The following is a 17,003-nucleotide window of genomic DNA, read 5'->3' on the forward strand; positions in this document are numbered from 1 at the left end:
TTTATTTCGTTTCTAACAGCACAACAGCATGCTAGATAGACAGTACACAGAGGAAAGAAAGCTCAACACAAGGAAAACCGCAATTTCTGAGACTGTAGAGGCTATGCATCTTTTTTTTAAATGTGGTAATTATCAAGGCCAGGCGGTGGCGCAGCAGGTTAAGCACACATGGCACAAAGCACAAGGACTGGCATAACAATCTGGGTTCAAGCCCCTGGCCTGGCTCCCCACCTATGGGGGGGGGGTCACTTCAGGAGCGGTGAAGCACATCTACAGGTGTCTATCTTTCTCTCCCCATCTCTGTCTTCTCCTCTTCGTTCCATTTCTCTGTCCTATCCAATGACAACGACAGCAATAACAAAAATAATAACCACAACAACGATAAAAAAACAACAAGGGCTACAAAAGGGAAGGAAAAAAAATGTGGTCATTATTTGTGATAGTCTTGCAAGCCTAGGTAATACAGCAAATTTAGTAACTGTTCTCATTTTTCTGGCTCAAGTATGTTTCCATTAATGCTTAGAATACATTAAATTACAAGGCACTGAAAACAGTTTTTAAAACTTTCACTAAATACTTCATTGCTTAGAGACAAAACATGTAGCTGAAACAAATGACACCCTCTGATGAAATTTTCATGCATTTGCAAGAAAGTTTATAATTTTTAAAGGACATGAAAAATGATGTTTCAGTCTGAGAGATAAAGACTTGTCTGCCTGAGGTTCCAGTGGTTCCAGGTTCAATTCTCAGCACCACCATATAATAGAGGTCTGGTCTAATTCTCTATCACTCATAAAAATAAACAAAAAAAATTATTCTCTGTCCAATGAACAGCTTAATGTTACAAAAAATATTAACTATATTAGTCTTAAAATTCCAACTATGACAAATGATTCACTGTCTTCATGAAGTTCTTTATTAGAAAATTCTAGGGGCCACCCTACTAGGGAAAGAGAGAGGCAGACTGGGAGTATGGATCGACCAGTCAACGCCCATATTCAGTGGGGAAGCAATTACAGAAGCCAGACCTTCCACCCTCTGCAACCCACAACGACCCTGGATCCATACTCCCAGAGAGATAGAGAATGGGAAGGCTATCAGGGGAGGGGTGGGATGTGGAGATCGGGTTATGGGAACTGTGCGTAATTATACCCCTCTTATTCTATGGTTTTGTTAATGTCTCCTTTCTTAAATAAATCAAAATAAATAAATAAATAAAATTAAAAAAAAAAAGAAAAGAAAATTCTAGGGGCCAGAAGGTGGCATCTCTCAGTTAAGCACAAGGACCGAAACTCCTGAACTCCCACCTGTAAGGGGAAGCTTCACAAGAGACGAAACAGTGCTATAGATGTCTCTTTTTCGCTCTCCCTATCTCCTTTCCCCTCTTAATTCTCTCTGTCCTATCAAATTAAAAAACAATTAAAGAAAAAAGGAAAAAAAATGGCCATTGAGAGCAGTGGATTCATCATGCATGCACTGAGCCCCAGCAATAATGCTGTGGGAAATTAAAAAAAAAAATCTGAAAGGAATTCTGGCAAAGGGTCTTCTCTTTGACAGTAGTTATGATATCATAATAAGAACAACTTGCTGACATTAATTCAGGCATTTTCATTTTGACACACATTTATTCATATTTTGTTTTCACAAATAAAAATTCTTTTATACCTAAAGTTAAACTATTTAGTTATGGGCTTAAAAATATTCTGGTCGATATTATAGCATAAGGTTTGCCTATCTAGGATCCCAGAGGTCCTCGAGTTCAATCTTGTCATAAAAAATAATAATAAAGACAGGGGTAGATAGCATAATGGTTATGCAAAGAGACGCTCATGCCTGAGGCTCTAATCCCAGGTTCAATCCCCCACACTACCATAAACCAGAGCCGAACAGTGCTCTGGTAAAAAATAATAAATGAAATAAGTTATTATTATTATTTTAGATAAAACAATGGGGATGAGACAGCTCACTAAGGAGAGTGCTCACTTTGTCAGGCACCCAACCCAAACCTGAACCCCAGACCTACTGGGAGTACTGCAACTCTAGGAAAAGTTACAGTGTTGTGGTGTTTGTCTTCCTTTAAATAAATTAATTAATCTTTAGGAAAAACTTTGTTCTTATATAACACATCTTTAAATGCACTTTACAGAGTATTCAAAAACAGCTAATTTTCTATATACTTCAATGTTCAACTGTTTAGTGGATCATATCTGTTATTTAAACAAACAAAAAAGTCACCTAAATTCAACATTCTGTAAATTCCAGAGGGATTAAAAAAAAAAATTCTATCATATACAACTAAGTCAGTCCTGCCAAATATGTAGCCTCTTCTGTAATGTAGATACAGATACACAGACAAGTGGGAGAACAGAGTCCCTGTATAAAGAGATCAGAAGCTCCTCTTCTCACTCATACACAGCAGACACAAAGATAAAGAACTACATAGACAGAGATAAACAGATAATCACAGAACTAGTGAGAGAATATGATACAAACACAGACTGGAGAGTAGACAAAAGAAGAGAACACTGAGGGAGAGGTACCCAGGCAAGGCAGAACAGAGGGAAAGGCAGAAACGGGTCACTGAAGAGTAAAGAACAACAAAGCTAGCTTTGGTGATAATTTCTCACCTCTAAGAACTTTTTTAAAAAAATATTTTATTTATTCATGAGAAAGATAGGAGGAAAGAGAGAATGAACCAGACATCACTCTGGCATATGTGCTGCCGGGGACTGAACTCAGGACCTCTTGCTTGAGAGTTCAATGCTTTATCCACTGTGCCACCTCCCGGACCATGAACTTTTTTTTTTTAATCTTTATTTATTTACTAGAGAGAAGACAGCCAGACATCGAAAGGGTAGGGGGTGATAGAGAGAGGGAGACCAAGACAGAGAGACCCCTGCAGCAATGCTTTAACCACTCGTGAAGCTTTCCCCCTTAAGATGGGGACCAGGAGCTCAGCCTCAGGTCCTTGAACACTGTAATGTGTATTCAATGAGGTGTGCCACCACCCAGCCCCCTTCTAAGAATTTTTCTATAAAGAGAGTCTGTATATATAGCTAGAAGTCCTTATCTTTTTTTTTTTCCTCCAGGGTTATTGCTGGGCTCGGTGCCTGCACCATGAATCCACCGCTCCTGGAGGCCATTTTCCCCCCTTTTTGTTGCCCTAGTTGTTGCAGCCTCGTTGCGGTTATTATTGCCATTGTTGACGTTGCTTTGTTGTTGGATAGGACAAAGAGAAACGGAGAGAGGAGGGGAAGACAGAGAGAGAGGGAAGAGAAAGATAGACACCTGCAGACCTGCTTCACTGCCCGTGAAGCGATTCCCCTGCAGGTGGGGAGCCGGGGGCTCGAACCGGGGGATCCTTACGCCGGTCCCTGCGCTTTGCGCCACGTGCGCTTAACCCACTGCCCCACCGCCCGACCCCCTAGAAGTCCTTATCTTGCAGTTTGATTTGTTTCAACTTGATGTCCGGTAGAAATTACTTAAAGTTCCCATCATCTTTTCTAACACTGCATATGAACATTTAAACCCCGATTATGTTTTATTTTTGTCATCCCCAGGGCTTCATTGCTGCAGGTGGACTTTTGGGGTTTTTTTTGTTTGTTTTTCTTTTATTTATTTATTCCCTTTTGTTGCCTTTGTTGTTTTATTGTTGTAGTTATTACTGTTGTTGTCGTCATTGTTGGATAGGACAGAGAGAAACGGAGAGAGGAAGGGAAGACAGAGAGGGGGAGAGAAAGATAGACACCTGCAGACCTGCTTCACCGCCTGTGAAGCGACTCCCCTGCAGGTGGGGAGCCGGGGTTCGAACCGGGATCCTTATGCCGGTCCTTGTGCTTTGCGCCACCTGCGCTTAACCCGCTGTGCTACAGCCTGACTCACCTCAGGTGGACTTTTATTGACCGAGACAGAAAGATTACCACAGCACCAAAGCTTTCCTCAGTATAGTTGGGGCTGGGCTGAAACTTGGGCTATGTGGATGAGAAAGCAGGCGCACTATGCAGATGCAATTATCTTGGTGATACTAGACACTATCTAAAAGTTAGAAAGATTACACATGGCTTTGGGATACAATTAATAGATGAATACAAACATACACAAATCGATCCTCCTCTCAAGTGAAACAGTCTACAGAGGAATTATTCAAACAGAAAGCAATCATCAAGAGCTGCTCTATAAGAAAAGTCTGCTTTCAAACATCCAAGACTAAAATATTTGAGGAAGCTGAGGAATCTTCATTTCTGCAGGTCTTCCACAGCAGTGGAGATAACCATTTGCCTAGGATTAGGTCTGTTTATTTTCTCTTACTTCTATTATATACATCAAATGAAAACAGATCATTTCTTGAGATATACTATAACATTAGGGCTTATTGTATAAATAGTATGAATTCTTCTAAACTCTCTGAATAAACTCTAGATTCCAAGCAACTCACGCCTTTTAAAGGATTTTTTCTTTTCCCTTAATCTACACATTAATAGTGTATATTTGGATGAGAGGACTTACAAGAACAATCAATTAGTAAAAATTAGTTTGCTTAAACACAGGAGAAGGGTTTTATTTTATTTTATTTCTTTATTGGGGGGATGGTTTTTTTAACTTAACATAAAATTCAGCTGTCTGAATTTTGATTCCCAGTGGGCTTACTTGGTCAAAATGAATGTATTCAAAATTATCAAAGCTTATGGCTGGTGGGAGCAGTAGATTCATAGCACTGGCACTGAGCCCCAGTGACAGCCCTTGTGGCTATTTTAAAAAAATACTAATCAAGTAATTAATCAAAAATAGTTTAGAAAGACAGCAAAGCAAAAATTTTACCTTCAAATAAGTAAGAGAAAACTATTATTCAAGTAACTACTTAATCAGGCTCAAAAGTTTCATGCTTTTTCTCAAGAAGGAATTGAAAGGGCTGGGGAGATAGCATAATGGTTATGCAAATAACTTTCATGCCTGAAGCTCTGTGGCCCTACATTCAATCACTGGACAACCCTCCTCTAGTTTCTGGGTCTTTCTACAAAACATGTGGCTATGATAGTTGTTGCCAATCTATTAAAAATATTTTAAAATTTCTCAAGCCAGTATACATATACTTATGTGAAATAAATGATTCATAAATACTAATGTTCAATATAATATAGTTAAATATTTTCTATTTTATTCTAGTTAAAAAAAAAGTATTTGAAAAGGGGGGAGGTAGCATAATGGTTCTGTAAAAAGACTTTCAAGCCTGAGGCTCCAAAGACCCAAGTTCAATCCCCACACCACTATAAGCCAGAGCTGATCAGTGCTCTGGTCCCTCTCTACATATTTCTCATTAAAATAGAAAATATTAAATATATTTTAAAGTGCTTGCTGATAGAACAGCTAAAATTAAGAAAGCATAAAAATAGGTAGAGGTATATTCCAAGGTGCCTCTGGCTTTACTAGTTTTTGCCTGAGTCTGACATCTAATATGCATGTGGACCCAAGGTAATGTATGGGGAAATGGTGTCATAGTTGGAAATAGGACTAGAAAGCTGGATAATGGGGGATGGGGGGAGAGGCTCCCAAATATAGGGAAAGTATATAAATATTGATAATTGTAAACTCCATCGATTTGAACTGGGGCCCATATTCAGTTCAGGAGTCTATGTAATCTCTGCATCCTTGTAGGTCTAAGCTCACATTCTGTGGTCATGGCTAGGAACATTCCAGGCTGTACTAATTTCAGGACCCATCTTCCTCAGGTGACAGGTAAAGTATGTTGTCCAACTTCCCTTCAGAGAATAGACCATTCCCTACCTTTGTTGATCCACATTGAGGGCAAGGTCCTGGTAGGGGCCCACAAAGGGGTCCATTATGTTGTTCCTGATGGAGATGACCAGTGACAGCGATGAGACAGATCTGTTAGAGGTCTAGGCGCACCATGTCTTTGTGGGAATCTCAGGACTCCCTGGCTAGGGCCCCAGGTGATGGGGTGGCCTGGTAGTGACCAAAGCATCATCATTAAAGTATGCCAGTCTCTTGCCCTTATCCAGCTTTTGTAGTCCTTACTTTGTCTCACAAAGTTAGCTTTGGAGTGATTGAGGGAAGTGAACAGGAAGTAGGTGAGGAGGGTGTCTAGGTTTAAGTAGAAACTATTTGATTAGGTACTTTATAGTGTCTTTTTTAGGTCTTTCTACTTGCTTGCTTCATTTATTGACTCACTGCATAGCATTGTGTACTATTGCTTTAAGGTATATATTCTTCCTTAACTTATGGATACATAAGCCCTAACTCATAGGCCCTGGTCTGTATATAGGTTTCGATGCTTTGTTAGGAAGTGCACCAACCAAAATGGAATTAAGTAGTCCTATGAGTTAGGAAAGGTACCTAAAATAGACCTACTAGCTATTTCCAAAAGGAGACTCCCAAATCTTCATCTGCTATATTTTTGCCTTTAGGTTCATGATTAGTCAACTAGTTGTTCTTTACATTTAATTTTTTTAGCCACCAGGTTCCAGATGCTACCATGATAACATGACTTCCCTGGACAGATGACCCCACCAATATGTCCTGGAACCCCGCTTCCCCAGAGCCCTGCCCTACTAGGGAAAGACAGAGATAAGCTGGGAGTATGGATCAACCTGCCAACATCAGTGTTCAACAGGGAAGCAATTACAGAAGCCAAATCTTCAACCCTCTGGACCCCATAATGATTCTAGGTCAATACTCCCAGAGGGATAAAGAATAGGAAAGCTTTGGGGGGGGGGGGGTGGGATAGGGAGTTCTAGTGGTGGAAATTGTACCCCTCTTATCCTATGGTCTTGTCACTATCCATTTTATAAATAAAAAAATTATAAATAAGGGAGTCGAATGGTAGCGCAGCGGCTTAAGCGCACATGGCATAAAGCGCAAGGACTGGTGGAAGGATCCCAGTTCGAGCCCCTGGCTCCCCACCTGCAGGGGAGTTGCTTCACAAGCAGTGAAGTAGGTCTGCAGGTGTCTACCTTTCTCTCCCCCCTCTCTCCATTTCTCTCTGTCCTACCCAACAATGACGACATCAATAACAACAATAATAACTACAAGGGCACCAAAAAGGAATAAATAAATATTTTAAAAAAAGAAAAAGAAAAAAAATACAGGTAAAGGGGGCAGGTGCTATGCACTTCGTTGAACACAAGGACTGGGTATTTGAACCAACTGCAGGAGAGAAGCTTCACAAGTGGTAAAGCAGTGTTGCAGGTGTTTCTCTTCCTCTCCTGTCTCCCCCTCCTCTCTCAACTTCTCTCTGTTCTAGAAATTATAAAAGAGAAAAGAGAGACAGAAAGGGAGGTAGGGAGAGAGAGAGACAGGGAGAGAGGGAGGGAGGGAGGGAGCTGGGGATAAAGCATATAATTATGCAAAAAACAATGCTGAGGCTCCAAGATTGCAGGTTCAATCCCAGGGACCACCATAAGCCAACAATGAATCTGGCCTTTCTCTGTCATTCTCCTCACCCCTATTAAGATAAAGTAAATAAAAACATCAAGGAAGGAGTTAAGGAGGGAATCTACCTTCACCAGGAATGGTAGATTTGTTACGTGGGCACAGAGCCCCAATTTCTCTGTATCCTCACTTCCATTATTATTATTATTATTATTATTATTGCCACAAAAGGTGAGATCTTGAACTTGAAGTCTCAAGTTCCATCTCTAGCACTGTATCACCAAATGCTCTGGCTCTCTCATAAATTAATAAGCAAATAAATTCAGTATCTAACTCCGGATATCTCTGAACTTTCCAATATGCCATGTGTGCTTTCCTGACCATATCTAATGATACAAGTTGTTTTTGTTTTGTTTTTTTTACAAATGAGAAAAAGTCAAAAGCTACTCTTACTTTAAATATAATGTAAATATAATGAAGCTTCTCAGGCAGAAGTTGAAAAACAAGGTCAGAAAAGAAAACACAAGTAGAACCTGAAATGGAATTGGCATATTGCACCCAAGTAAAAGACTCTGGGGTGGGTGGGTGAGGAGAATACAGGTCCATGAAGGATGATAAATGACATAGTGGGGGTTGTATTGTTAAATGGGAAACTGGGGAATGTTATGCATGAACAAACTATTGTATTTACTGTTGAATGTAAAACATTAATTCCCCAATAAAGAAATAAATTTAAAAAAAAACGAAGCTTAACAAACTATGTCAAAAAAGTAACACAATTATTTAGCAAACACTCCACCACAAACAACTAATGTATTTTTAAATCTTTACTTTGTACAAGCACTTTTTTGAACAGTGCTAACATTTTAATTATTGCAATACATATTCATAGGGGACCGCTAACATTTTAATTATTGCAATACATATTCATAGGGGACCTGGTGGTGGCACACCTGGTTAAGTGCATGTATTACCATACACAAAGACCTGAGTTCAAGCCCCTGATCCCCACCTGCAGGAGGAAAGCTTCATGAATACTGAAGCAGTACTGCAGGTGTCTTTCTCCTTCTATACTCTCTTCCCTCTCAGTTTCTCTCTGTTCTATAAAGTAAAGTTAAAAATTAAAAATAAATACATATACATATATGAAGGGGGGGGACAACAGAAAGAACCAGAGAATCACTCTGGCACATGCAAAGCTGGAGATAGAACTCAGCATCCCATGCCTTAGAGCCTAATGCTTTCTTCACTGCATTACCTCCTGAGCCACTAGAGCTAACATTTTAAACATTAAACCTAGATACAATAGTTTTAATAATTTCACTTCCAGGGAGTAAAATTCTCCCTAAGTAATGGTTGCTTGGGAATACCTGTAGTAGCTGAGCAAAAATGTGACAAATTCATAGAAGTGGTGAACTCCAAGGGACTGAAATTCCATCATTTGCTGGCTTAATATTAACTCAATCTTAAAAGCTAACCTTAAAAAATATCACAACCCAGCAAAATTCCAGTACATTCCATGGCCAATCGAAAATCAATTCACATTAGCAAATGTGAAAGAGATATTTCACTTTACAATACCAGTAATGCTCTTTACTTAATAGTTTGAATATTCAGAGACATCGGCAAAAAAAAAAATAACATTGATCAAACTAAAACTTTTTTTTTATTATTAAGTTTTTTTTTAATATTTATTTTATTTATTTATTCCCTTTTGTTGCCCTTGTTGTTTTATTGTTGTAGTTATTGTTGTTGTTGTCATTGTTGGATAGGACAGAGAGAAATGGAGAGAGGAGGGGAAGACAGAGAGGAGGAGAGAAAGATAGACACCTGCAGACCTGCTTCACCGCCTGTGAAGCGACTCCCCTGCAGGTGGGGAGCCGGGGTTCAAACCGGGATCCTTATGCCGGTCCTTGTGCTTTGCGCCACCTGCGCTTAACCCGCTGCGCTACAGCCCGACTCCCTATTATTAAGTATTTTATCATCCTAGTTTTCTTACTTTTGGTGTGTCCTTATTTTTTTCGTAACACTGATACTAGATGGTATAAATTAGAAAGCCCTTAATTACCAATTTCAAGAGTACCCTTACTAATCACAAGGCAGACAGCTCTGGTGGGTTTGTCTGGGGGTAGGGTAGAGGGATGTTTGCCTGTTCTAAGGTCTCTTCAAAGGTGTAACAGTCTTCTCTAGTTTATTCCTTTCAAAGAATCTACTATATTTAATATCGTATTCCCAAACTACTTCTCTTCAGATATGAAAACAGTGAAATCTATCATCAAAAGATATGTGAAAGTCACCCTCACTCTACACCTCACCCCAGTGTAGCCTGTTTTCTATTCTGTTCTTAGGATTTATCTTACAAAGTAGTTTGCTTTGCTTATGAACAAGAACAAAGGTGATTATTTTATTTGTAGTAAAGCAAGTTTTAGTAACATACCAATTTCAAGGAGACTCGCTAAGATGCCAAAATTCGTGTAATTTGTAATACTAATAATTATCGCTTGAAACTAAATTTCAGCTCATTATTTCTAAACATTTTCTATCAATTCCATCCCTCTACTTACGTTATATAGTGCAAATGTATAGCTATTCTCATTAAAAACAACCATCTTAGTCAATTAAAGAATCTAATCTTTCCAAATAAATTTTGGATTCTTTAAAAATAATTCTCTCTACTCACAGATAAATCCTTTGGAAAATGCAGAGTCCCTCTCAAAGAACTGAATCAGTTGTCCCATATTTCCCTCATCTGAAAAAAAAAAAAAGGTTGCTGCTTCTGGCAGTGAAAAAGGCTTTGAGAAGTTGTCTCCTGGCATGTCAGTATTAATCTAAACACTAGCAGGAAGACACATGCAACTTTAAGGGAGTACTTTTGTGGTTTGATGTGTTAGCAAATTAAAACGGGGGAGGGGGAGAATGCTTGTCATAAGTACATTGCATTTCATTTTAGAATTAAAACAGCATGTTCCAAAAGTGAAGTTTTGACTGACAGTAACAACTGTATAACTAAGCTGACTTTTCATATTTCCTTTAACACACTTATGTTGGGTGCAGTAACATTGATCTATCACTTACTTAAAATGATAGTAAAGACTGTCCTATCCAAGAAAAACTCTTTTTTAAATTTTTCCTCTTGATTATGTTTTGTTTTTTAATCAGAGCACTGCTCAGCTTCAGTCTACAGAAGTGTTCGGGACTGAATCTGAGACCTTGGAGTCTCATTTACACAACCACTAAACTATCTCACCAGGCCCCAAAAATAAACCATATTAAAATCAAATATGTAAAACACCCTGAAGTTCAAGGACTGCACAAAGATCTTTGAAAGTCACAGTAGGCTGCAAGGTAAAAGCCTTCAGTCCTTTATTCTATATTTGTAGAAAAATAAGCCACACAACATATAATCATAAATAGAAAAAAGTGGAAATTGCAAAGTCCCATTAAGAGGATTACTGTGGATACTATATAGAACAGCATTTACTATATCTCCTAATGACAAATTGTGAATGACAAATGGCAAAATAAAAGAACAATGAAAACTTTTTCTTTCCATAGAAAAGAGGAAGTCTCTCTTAGTTCTCACTCTATAAATACTAAACTACCACGAAATAAAATACTTCATTTGAGTAATACTGATCTTAATGGAACATAAATTAATGTGTCATATCACATTTCTACTAACTCCTAGTACTAGTCCAATGATCTCCCTTCACGTGTGTGCAGAAACAGAGAGCAGTAAAGTCAACCATCAAATAATCGAAGTTTGGGGATATATACCCAAAAGCAATTCTTATGAATTCATAACACTTAGCAATCTAAAGACTCTTAAGAAGTCCTATAATACGAAACTATTTAACCTACTGTTCTCTCAATTTTATTTGATCTCATTTTTTTCTTATATCTAATATTTCACATCATTATTTTTTTCCCCCAGAGTAAAATGTAGGAACAGAGAGTATTAGGAGTTTTGAGTGATTATATGCATGATGTCATACAGACAATGTCTTTGTCAGCCATTTATTAAGTAAAAATAATCAAATAATTTTAAGCTACAGATATTAATTTTATTGCTAACTCAGAAATCTTAAGGAAATCAGAAGCTCAAAATATAAAAAACAGTATTTGAATAATTTTGATATAAAAGTCTGAGTTTGGGGATAAAAGGTGAATTCCAAGGTTTTAAATATTAAACCTTGATGTTTTTTTTAATAAAAAGATTACATCTAAAAACATGTTTTAGTGATAAAACATTTAAATTATATATTTCTTCTTTTTTTTTTTAACTCCAGGGTTACTGCTGGGACTCGGTGCCTGCACTATGAATCCACTGCTCCTGGAGGCTATTTTTTCCCTTTCATTGCCCTTGTTTATCACTGTTATTGCTGTTGTTATCACTGAACAGGACAGAGAGAAATCGAGAGAAGAGGGGAAGACAGAGAGGGGGAGAGAAAGAAAGACACCTGCAGACCTGCTTCACTGCTTGTGTAGCGACCCCCCTACAGGTGGGGAGCTGGGGGCTCAAACCAAGATCCTTATGCCAGTCCTTGGGTTTGGCACCATGTGCACTTAACCCACTGCACCACCACCCAGTCCCCGTAAATTATATATTTCTACTCTGTATGTTAATAGCACAAAATAATTACTGGCCATGGGCTGACTTTAAACTACTGCTTCCATTCTCTTATACACCTCCTGTTCATATGTATTAATACATGGCAAGAGAAACAACAGTAAAACATTTTCTGTTTCTTTGCTGTGTTTACTTACCTAGTATTTTCACAGCATAATGAGGACTTTCTAAGACAATCCCTTCCTCTGTGTCAAATATAGGATTATCTATTCCAGTCTTTGGAGGAATCTGAGCTAGTTTCTTAAGTCTCATGGAAGAATTAAGATCAAGTTCTTGCTTTTTTCCTTCTTCTTCTCGCCTGCGCCTCATGTCCTCCTGCTGCTGCCGAATACGCTCCAACTGTGCACTTCGCCGTACTGGCATCATCCTAGTGCCCAAATCTCCAGGGCAGTCAACAGCCATCTCTCGGTGCTTCTGATGTTCCTCTGGTGATGCAAGATCCACATTTTTCACTTCACTGTCTGATTCCTCGGTAACATGCCCATTTATATAGGATGTTGTCATGATTATAAAAATCTGTATTTCCTTTTATAAACAAAATTTTCTTATAAAGTCAATCTCTTGATTCTGTAGTATAAAATCCATGTTACTTCAAAAGCAAAAAACACCACCACAAACTTCTTACATCACACAACAATGGTATCCATGAAGAAAATCTATGAGGAAAGTATAAGAATTACATAAGTACATAAAAGAAGACTTTTACACATCCCATCCCAACCTCCATATATTACAGAAAATAGTATCTCATGAGTATACAATACTATTTTACTATGTAAAGTACTTTGCTGCCTTTTTACAATTATAAGAGATACTAATGAGTAGAAACAAGAACTAACAATAACAAGAGTTCCCTCTCAAGAATTTGAAGCACAATGTTTTATTTTACAGCTGAAAAACAGTGATATTTGGGTAGCTAAGTAATGTAGGAAAGAAAGTTAGTTTTGGACACTGTTTTAGTAAACAATAGATTACTTAAGGCATAAATAAGTTTTACCCAACTCTGTAGATTTATCTCAACATAGTGCTTTATGCTCACCTAATACACGTGAGATTGATATAACTTTCTAAAGAACTGCTAGTGGGGAGTCGGGCGATAGCGCAGCAGATTAAGCGCATGTGGCGCAAAGCAAGGACCGGCTAAAGGATCCCGGTTCAAGCCTCCGGCTCCCCACCTGGAGGGAAGTTGCTTCACAGGCGGTGAAGCAGGTCTGCAGGTGTCTATCTTTCTCTCCCCTCTCTGTCTTCCCCTTCTCTCTCCATTTCTCTCTGTCCTATCCAATAACAACGACATCAATAATAACTACAACAGTGAAACAAGGGCAACAAAAGGGAATAAATAAATATTTTTTTAAAAAAAGAACTGTTAGTGAAAATGGTACATAATGGTACATATCACACCATGATGATGATATGCTAAATATAAAGGAAGCTTTCTATGAGATGATTCATTTTTAGGAATCTGTAAGATAAAGATAACCAGTAAAAAAATATATATTTTTACCACTCAAAAAATTTTTTTCAAGTCATACAGTATAGCAAATCAGAGCATATTAAACTTGAAGAACAGAAAATTAACTTTTTATTCTGGCTTTACTATTTCCTCTAATTTTAAGATTTAAACCTAGGGTGCCCAAGAGGTAGCACAGTCAGTAGGGCTCTAAATTTAGAAGCATGAGTTGGATCCCTGACAGCTTTTTCTTTATCTTGAGTTAGTAAATAAAACCTTAAAGTAAAAAAGAAAAATAAATAAAAGTGAGAAAGAAAGGGAAAAAAGATTTAAATCTAGTTATTTTCTCTCATTGACCCTCAGATTCTTTTGGCAAATTTAATCGTAAGATTAGTCTGAGTTTTAAATGACAGTGTACAGAAGAAGACTTAAAACTTTAAAACTGTATTTTAATATTAATTCACAATACTAATTTCATTCTTCTATTTTTAAAATTCCTTCAACATTTTAGGATAAGAAAAATATTTTACTAAATGACTGGTGTTTCATCAAGGCATAAATAGGCAGATTGCTTATACACATGTAAACCCACATATTAACTCTAATTAGTCTTATTTAGCTGAGGACTTTAAAAATATTTACAATAATAAACCTACTACCTCCTTGAGCTGAACATTACTTCAGTAAATAGGCTGGTGAGAACTGTCAACTAAGCAAAAGCAGACAACTACTGGATGGTTTTGATCCTAGGGGGAATGTAGAAGACTAAAATAAATTTGCGAGAAAGTAGTTTCTTAACTTTGTAGGAACTATGGAGGTTGTGTGGAATGAAAGGCATAGATCTTGGCAGAGGTTGTGATAACTTACAGTGACCAGGTACGGTTGTTAAACTATGTTCCTGGTCTTCTAATTTTGTACAGCTCTGTTAAGCCACTAAATTAAAAAAGGAGTGGGAAAAGAAGCAAACACCAATGTTAAGGCAATATTCATTAAACCTAGTCCATTTTCACTCAAGTACTTCATCACAGACTGCATCTAATACCCACCTGACTACCAGGAAAACCATAAGACCAGTAAATTGATCAGAAAACAGTCTCTTGCAGAAGATGGAAGGGGTGTATTAAGGGGATGCTAGGGTTTAGTGCCCCCTATGCTAGAGAAAACTGAAGGTTCGGTGGAGGATGAGATACACTGACACCTAACTTGGGAAAGTGTTGAACTATATACCCCTGTGACAATTCTGTAAATCAGTATTTTCCTCAATAAATACTGAAGTTTAAAAAAAAAAAAAGCACAACAGACAGATGATAATTATATTTTCCTAAGAATTGGTGTCTTTTCTGTCCAGACTTTAGGTTTTTTTAATAAGGCTTTTTCATAATAATGTGATCTATACATAAATACTTTATTATTATATTCCTTTTTTTTTGGGGGGGCGTCTTGTTTTATTTTGGCCAACAGATATTTCTCACTAGGGCTGAGCACCTATCTGGCAATTCTAATGCTCCCACTGGCTGGCTGACTTTCTTTCTTTTATGAAAGAGACAAAGAGAACTAGAGACGGATACTTGCAGCACTGCCCCACCACTGGTAACTAGTCTCTGCTGTAGGTAGGTACTAGGAACCTGAACCTTGGTCCTTGCGTATGGTAATATGTGGGCCCTATATTTTGCCTTTTGTCACTCTCTTCCTCTTCTCTCTCATAAACAAATCTTTAAAATAAATAAATTAATTAAATACTTTCATTTCTGAGACACCAGAAATGTCCCAGGTTCAATCCCCAGTACCACCATAAGCAACATGAGTGTGGAAGGACCTAGGTTGGGTTTGTTATGTACAAAGACCCAGCTTCAAGGCCCCAATCCCTACCTGCAAGGGGAAAGTTTCATGAGCAGTGAAAAAGTGCAGCAGGTGTCCCTCTCCCTCTCTATCTCCACCTCCTCTCTCAATTTCTCGGTTTCCATCAAATGAATAAAAAATATACTTTTTTAGGCATGTACAGACTATTGTACTTACTGTTGAATGTGAAACATTAATTCCCCAATAAAAAAATTTAAAAATAATAAAAATTTAAAAAATTAAAATATATATATATATATACTTTAAAGATATAGTATATACACTTGCTAGAAATCTGAAAACCTCAACTTTATTTATAACATTCACTGGTTAGACATGAATCTTAATAGCAAATAGTACATTTGTTACTTTAAATGCTTGTCTATAAAGATTATGACCTGAAGGGTCAGGCAACAGTGTACCTAAGGGAACATACCTACTACCATGTTCAAGGATCCCAGTTCACCGGGAAGGGAGGAGGGAAAAAAAAGTATCCCAGTTCAAGTTTCCAAACTTCCAGGGGGGCAAATTTCATAAATGGTGAAGCAGTGCTTCAGGAGCCTCTCTTTCTCCCTATCTGCCCTCTCAATTTCTCTCTATTTCTATTTTTAAAAAAGAAGGAGAATGAGAGGAGGAGGAAGAAGAAAAATTATGATCTGAAATTAAAACTGTTAGTTTAACTCAAAGTTGTATTCATATTCACTATTCTAGATGGGGGTTGTGGGTACAGTAGCTACAGATCATACAAGACAGACTAGACAAGGAGATCTGAGTCAGAGTTCTCATGCTTGATATATATTTGTTTTGTTTTGTTTTGTTTACTAGAGCACTGCTCAGCTCTGGCTTTTGGTAGTATAGGGGATTGAGCCTGGGACTTTGAGGCCTCAAGCATGAGAGTCTCTTTGCATAATCATTATGCTATCTATCCCTGCCTGAGTGATCATGTTTACACTAGTATGCTCAACTAGTTGGACCTAGTCTTTTATTCTCAGAAAAAGAAAAAGAGTCTTTATGCTAATATTAATCTGCTTAAAGTTCCACTTTGATCATCTCCCTTGGAGTGTTCAGTTTACTGGGACAAAGAGGAAAGAAAATAATTATTCATTTGGTTTTTTCTCATTAAAGTCTTAATTTTGTTAAAGATGGAACTACGTCCATTTTTATATGCCTGATGCTTTGTACAAGTCATATAGGAAAATTCTGATGAACATCTGCTCAACTGAAACATTATTATAAATGATTATGATATTTACAGGATTCAGACAGACGAACTCTAAAACTAGTTTGTGGTAAGGCTCCATTGGGAAAATTCAGAACATAAAAGCACATTTATTCTCCTTTTTAACCAAAGTACTACTTAGTTCTGGTTTTTGGTGCTGCTGGGGGCTGAATTTGGGACTTCTGCTGAATAAACCACTATGTCATTTCCCTTGATTCTAAGCATACTTTTTTTTGACAGGCATTTCAAAAAATAATTGGTTATTATTATTATTAGTTTTAATTATCCAGACAAGGGCTAGGGATATAGTTCAGCCTGTAAGAGTACCAATTTGCATACCTAATGCCCCAGAGGCCACAGGTTCAATCCCCAGCACTACCTTAAGCCAGAGATTAGCAGTATTTTGATTCTTACCCACCCTATCACTCTTTCTTCTGCTCTTTCCTCTCTAAATAGAACTTGTTTAAGTCAGGAAAAAA

General features: G+C 37.6%; 1 protein-coding gene across 3 annotated transcripts in view; it reads right to left on the bottom strand.

The window, feature by feature from the left end:
• Positions 1-17,003, bottom strand: part of PALS1 (protein associated with LIN7 1, MAGUK p55 family member) — a 106,857-nt gene that overhangs the window by 39,335 nt on the left and 50,519 nt on the right. For all 3 annotated transcript variants that reach the window (XM_060174783.1, XM_060174781.1, XM_060174782.1), the window contains exon 2: positions 12,154-12,672. In XM_060174783.1, coding sequence (XP_060030766.1) covers positions 12,154-12,520 — 367 coding nt within the window. In that variant the 5' untranslated portion in view covers positions 12,521-12,672. The remainder of the gene's footprint in view (positions 1-12,153; positions 12,673-17,003) is intronic.

Source organism: Erinaceus europaeus, chromosome 16, assembly GCF_950295315.1.
Source record: "Erinaceus europaeus chromosome 16, mEriEur2.1, whole genome shotgun sequence".
NCBI classification, from domain to species: domain Eukaryota; kingdom Metazoa; phylum Chordata; class Mammalia; order Eulipotyphla; family Erinaceidae; genus Erinaceus; species Erinaceus europaeus.